The sequence below is a fragment of the Lactuca sativa genome, chromosome 7 (genome assembly GCF_002870075.4).
Source record: "Lactuca sativa cultivar Salinas chromosome 7, Lsat_Salinas_v11, whole genome shotgun sequence".
Lineage (NCBI taxonomy): Eukaryota > Viridiplantae > Streptophyta > Magnoliopsida > Asterales > Asteraceae > Lactuca > Lactuca sativa.
This window is the reverse complement of record NC_056629.2, coordinates 184,311,309-184,316,776: the sequence shown is the minus strand read 5'-3', so window position 1 is coordinate 184,316,776 and position 5,468 is coordinate 184,311,309. Positions and strand designations below refer to the sequence as shown.

The window sequence follows — 5,468 nt, the reverse complement described above, 5'->3', positions numbered from 1 at the left end:
AACCGAGTTGATTTTTTATTTTCATTTTTCAATGAAAATTTTAGAAAACGCATTCGGTGGGAATGGATAGAGTTTTTATTTTTCATCTTAAAAATTTAGAAAACTTTGAAAAACTGTAAAAATCACTTTTCTAATTTACATACAATTTTAAAAAAATAAAAATTTTCAAAATTTTCTGTTTTTCTTGAAATAAATTCTTAAAAAACTGAAATTTTTTCCAGAATCATAACGATCGAGATATTCTAACTTATGTAAGAATGTTGCTTCCTTTAAGGAAATGACTGTAGTCTCGTATATCTTTAACAAGGACCGATATAAAATTTATGACGTTCTTGAAGGGAACATTATGTAAATTAATCTGCTAGTGCTAGTCAACAAGCGTCAAGACGCAAAGTATCGACTTCCCTTCTCTTTGTAAGTTTCACCTTTCATCTAACAGAGCAAAAGGAATTGGCGATGGCGAACAAAAAAGGCTCGAAGATGAACATCGCTATCATTCATCCTGATCTCGGAATAGGTATGCACTCATCACAAACACGAATATTGTACAACTATATAATTTTGCTTTACTTTGTTTGAATTTGGATCGCATGTTATCCCTTCACTTTCGACTATGTACGTTCGATTCAGTTTTCGATATCGTTCTGTTCAAATTCTCGTATGAATCCTTGTAGCTTTCAGCTTCTGTACATATTCGATTCCAGAACAGTAGATTGTTTTACTGAAAAACTCGAAAAACAACTTTTTCATCCTCTCCAGCTCTAAATCACTTTACCAAACTACATATAGATGATCGGCATAGGTCTAAATCGCTTTAAAATCAAACATTTGGGGATAAAATTCTGTATTTCGCTGATTGTTGCAACACAATTTTAGAAAACCTAGAGAAACTACATGTAACTAATTTAAGAGATTTTAGTTAAATTCCATACCCTTTGATGTGAATCTAAACGTTTCAATAGTTTGCCCCTCTCCAATCCCCCTCCCCTTTAATCTTTTGGACAATCAAAAATGAAAATAGCTTCATCTTTTGGAACAGATTCAATTTAATATGTAGGCATAATGCTTCCTGGTTATGATATTTTGCATTTCTGATTGTTTAGGAGGAGCTGAAAGGTTAATAGTTGATGCAGCAGTTGAACTTGCATCTCATGGGCATAATGTTCACATTTTCACATCACACCATGATAGAAATCGCTGTTTTGAAGAGACACTTTCAGGTAACAAGAATTTATCAAGTTCTCTCCACAAATCTATTCACAATCTTCAATTACTTCTTCCATTTTTATACATCCAGGTACATTTCCAGTTACAGTTTATGGATCATTCCTTCCAAGACACATCTTCTATCGTCTTCATGCAGTATGCGCGTATCTTCGTTGCATATTTGTTGCCCTCTGTGTCTTATTCAACTTTCCATCTTTTGACATTGTACTTGCTGATCAAGTCTCTGTTGTCATTCCAATTTTAAAGCTCAGAAAATCTACAAAGGTTTGTAAACTTAAAACTTCAATTCAAATCTTGTTACATTCTTACATTTCATCATAAACTTATTATTCTTTCAATCTTAGGTTGTTTTCTATTGTCATTTCCCTGATTTGTTGCTGGCTAAATACACAACTCTTCTAAGAAGAATATATCGGAAGCCCATAAACTTTTTAGAAGAATTAACAACAGGAATGGCAGATTTAATACTTGTTAACAGCCATTTTACAAAATCAACTTTTGCTGCAACATTCAAGCGACTTGATGCTCAAGGAGTAAAACCAGCTGTGCTTTATCCAGCTGTAAATGTGGATCAATTCAGTGAACCAAATGCTTATAAGTAAAGATTGGTATCTTTCTTGGTGTATTTTGAAGGTTTTAGCATCATATTTTAGATTTCTGATTTTGCAGGTTGAATTTTCTTTCAATTAATCGTTTTGAAAAGAAAAAGAACATAGATTTGGCAATATCAGCTTTTGCAATGCTTCCTTCTCCTGATGTGACATTGACTATTGCAGGCAAGTCAACTCAACCAATTAGATTTTTACATTTGTCAACAAACTTATCACATTTATATCTTTTTTAGGTGGATTTGATGAGCGATTGAGAGAGAATGTTGACTATTTAGATCAACTAAAAGTATTGGCTGAAATTAAAGGTGTATCAAACAAGGTCAAATTCATTACATCTTGTCCTACATCCGAAAGAAACACTCTTCTCTCTGAGTGCCTATGTGTTATTTATACCCCAAAGGTGCGATTATAAATACTTTAAAAGTTAAGTAAGTTACATTTTTGGTCCCTGGGTATAGCTATTCTTTCAATTTTGGTTTCAAAAGGTTTTTTACTTGCAATTTTAGTACTTATTTGAGGTTTTTGTAACGTTTTAAGATCAAAATTGCAAAAACTAGCTATGCTCAGGGACCAAAAATAGTTATTTTACTTTGAAAAGGGACTAAAAGCGTTACAAGAACCTCAAATAAGGACCAAAATTGCATGAGAAAACCTTTTGGAACCAAAATCATAAAAATCAGCTGTACCCAACGACCAAAAATATAATTTACTCGTTATATGACGCAAAATATTAAACATTTCAAAGTTATTGGTGTAATTAGGGATATTGTCAGAAAAGTCCCAATATTTTCGGAAAAGTTTCACTTTAGTCCCGGATTTATTTTCTGAACAGAAAAGTCTAGATTATTTCATTTTGGCTCAAATTAACAAAAAAGTCCTTTTTTTTCTTTTAACAGGAAATGACATATTATTGTGTAAAATCAAATTATCTGGACTTTTTCTAGTTCAAAAAATAAAATTTGAGACTAAAGTGAAACTTTTCCGAAAATATTGAAACTTTTCTGACAGTTTCCCGTGTAATTAGGATTAACATTTTGGAATTGTTACATTTTTGGCCTCCGAGTATAAATGACACAAAATTTCAAGAGAACTTTTTGGGACTAAAATAAAAAAATTAGCTATACTCAGGGACCAAAAGTGTAATTTATAACTATAAATGACACAAATCATTAAACATTTAGAAGTAATTGTGTTATAATTAGGATGAACATTTTGGGATTGTTCCATTGGAAGCAATGGCGGCTCATAAACCAGTGATAGCATGCAATAGTGGTGGGCCCGTTGAGACAGTGATAGATGGTGAAACGGGTTTTTTGTGTGACCCGACCCCACAAGGCTTCTCGTCAGCCATGGCTAAGTTTTTGGAGAATCCGAGGTTAGCAGAAACAATGGGTGCTAAAGCACGAGCACATGTTTCTGGAACATTCTCTACCATGACCTTTGGCGAAAGATTAAATCAGTATTTGGTGGATGTAGTGTTATCAAAGAGTAAACTACATGTAGAATAGAACCATGTTGAGAAAGTGATACATGTAGGATTTTATTTTTATTTTTTTGTTAGGCCACTAAAGTTTTATTTTTTTCATCCAACTACTTTGAATTTTTGATTATGGGTTTCGGTTTTTGTTTGGTTTGTATATATATGGTTTAATAGAACCATGTTCTATGATCATTTGTGTTGATAATTGATATATTTTTATGTTATTGATGTAGTTGGCTTTTACTTGACATTATCCATGTTCTAGTTGATTGTTGTGTTTTACTTGTTTGTGAGACGAATGTTTGATAGTTTTAGTCGGTATTAGGTGCCAATTTTGTATCTAGTGAAATTTATAGACAAAATATTAGGTACAAATTTTGTATATATTGAAATTTATCGTACTTATTCATGTGGAATCTATGCATTGGAATTTGGAAGTTGGAACATTTACTCCTCCCACCAACTTATCATCGTTTGCCTCTCACATGCAATGTTGCTCTCAACCTAATGCACAAAAGAAAAAGTCCATTTCAAATATAGTTTCAAGGACTAATTTTAATACAAAAGATAACCATTGATTAAAGTTTTTCGAGTTATAACTTGTAGACATCGGGAAACATGTTAAACTAATCTAAAATAATATGATTCTCAAGGCTTTACAAGACTAGTTCTTTGGACATCGTATGTGGCTTTGGTGGTTGAGGTTTTGGTTGTTTTTCCTCAATCAATGCTTCTCTCCCAAATAAAAAACTAGTAGGATACAGCAAACATTTCTAATTTTAACAGTTCCTCAAACAGAAATATTAGCAACATCATGTGCAACATCAAGTTGCTTCGGATTTCAGACTGATTCAATAGATTTCAATGTATGCAAATCACTCAAAGTTATATAAAAATAATACTAGCTAACTACAAAACTGCATCATACCTAACTACGAAACAAATACCAAATACCAAAAAGGACACCCAACTTGGAAATGTCTTTGGAATTCGGAATGGTTTCCTTTTCGGTCATTTTTTTTCCATTATTTAACATATCTATAAAACCAAACATGACTCGTGTAACCAACATAGAACAAAAGACATATGAAATACATAACTTAATCCAAAAGTTCCCCATTTCATAAATGTTATTCGGATTTTGGATTAGAGTTTGCATTTCGATAATGTTTTAATTAGAACTTCAACTATAAAATGTGGGACCCAAAAGTGTAACACTAAACTGGTTCATCAGAATATCCTCTTGATGAGAATCCTAACTTTTTTTTCATCGGATTCATTGAGAGAATAAAGTGGTGTTTGTTTTGGATAAGATAAAATGTTTTCGGTCTTTTTCCATATCTATGTAATAAGATTTGGTCCAAAAGTCTTTTTCCATGTGTTCATAAAAAAAAATATTGGTTTTTTAAAGTCTCATCAAAAAGACAGGTGGTGTTGGTGTTGGCGGTGATAGTGGTGTTGGTGTTGGTGGGTGACAGAGGTGGTGGTGGTTGTGACGATAGTGGCGGTGGAGGTGGTGATGGCGGCGGCAATGATGGTGGAGGTGGTGGTGGCGGCAACGGTAGTGTCGGAAGTGGCGGTGGAAAAAAGATATCGTATTAGAGTTAGATATTAGAAACGTTTTTCAAAATCAAAAGCTATTTTTTTTGTCTTCTAAAAAAAGAGATCAAAATGAATTTTATGTTTTTTTTATGTTGAAAAACAAAGTGTTTTTCTTAAATATTTTTTTCTCTTCGTAGAAAAAAAAAATGTCAAAAAGATATTTTGATAAAAATATAAACACCACCTAAATGTTGTTTTGAGAAGCGGTGGGTACCTATTACGTATATTTCAGATTCATTTTTAAAAGGAAGGGAGACAATATAAACAGATAGACCACATTGGTGGCAGGAGTCTGAAATGACCCATTTTCGGGTTATAAGGTCATTTTGATGAAAATCAAAATTTTAGATATACTTCTATAATTCCATAAAATATAAATTCATTTATCTGATTATCCATAAAAAGGATCTCATGTTCCTTTCTATATATAAAACCCGCATCCATTATTGCAATTATTATTATTTTAATTTCTTATGAGATAAATGTAATTAACTACCCTATTATCCATGTAGACTTGTAGCACCATCATCTCTATATAACCTCTACTC

At 32.3% G+C, this 5,468-nt stretch overlaps 1 protein-coding gene across 1 annotated transcript; it reads left to right on the top strand.

The window, feature by feature from the left end:
• The first annotated feature begins 343 nt into the window (after positions 1-343).
• On the top strand, positions 344-3,542 carry LOC111913826 (uncharacterized). The gene is made up of 7 exons (XM_023909543.3): positions 344-517; positions 1,104-1,220; positions 1,298-1,491; positions 1,572-1,825; positions 1,897-2,003; positions 2,072-2,238; positions 3,041-3,542. The coding sequence occupies exons 1-7, from the start codon at positions 457-459 to the stop codon at positions 3,344-3,346; spliced, it is 1,206 nt and encodes a 401-aa protein (XP_023765311.1). The 5' UTR covers positions 344-456; the 3' UTR covers positions 3,347-3,542.
• The last annotated feature ends 1,926 nt before the right edge of the window (positions 3,543-5,468 follow it).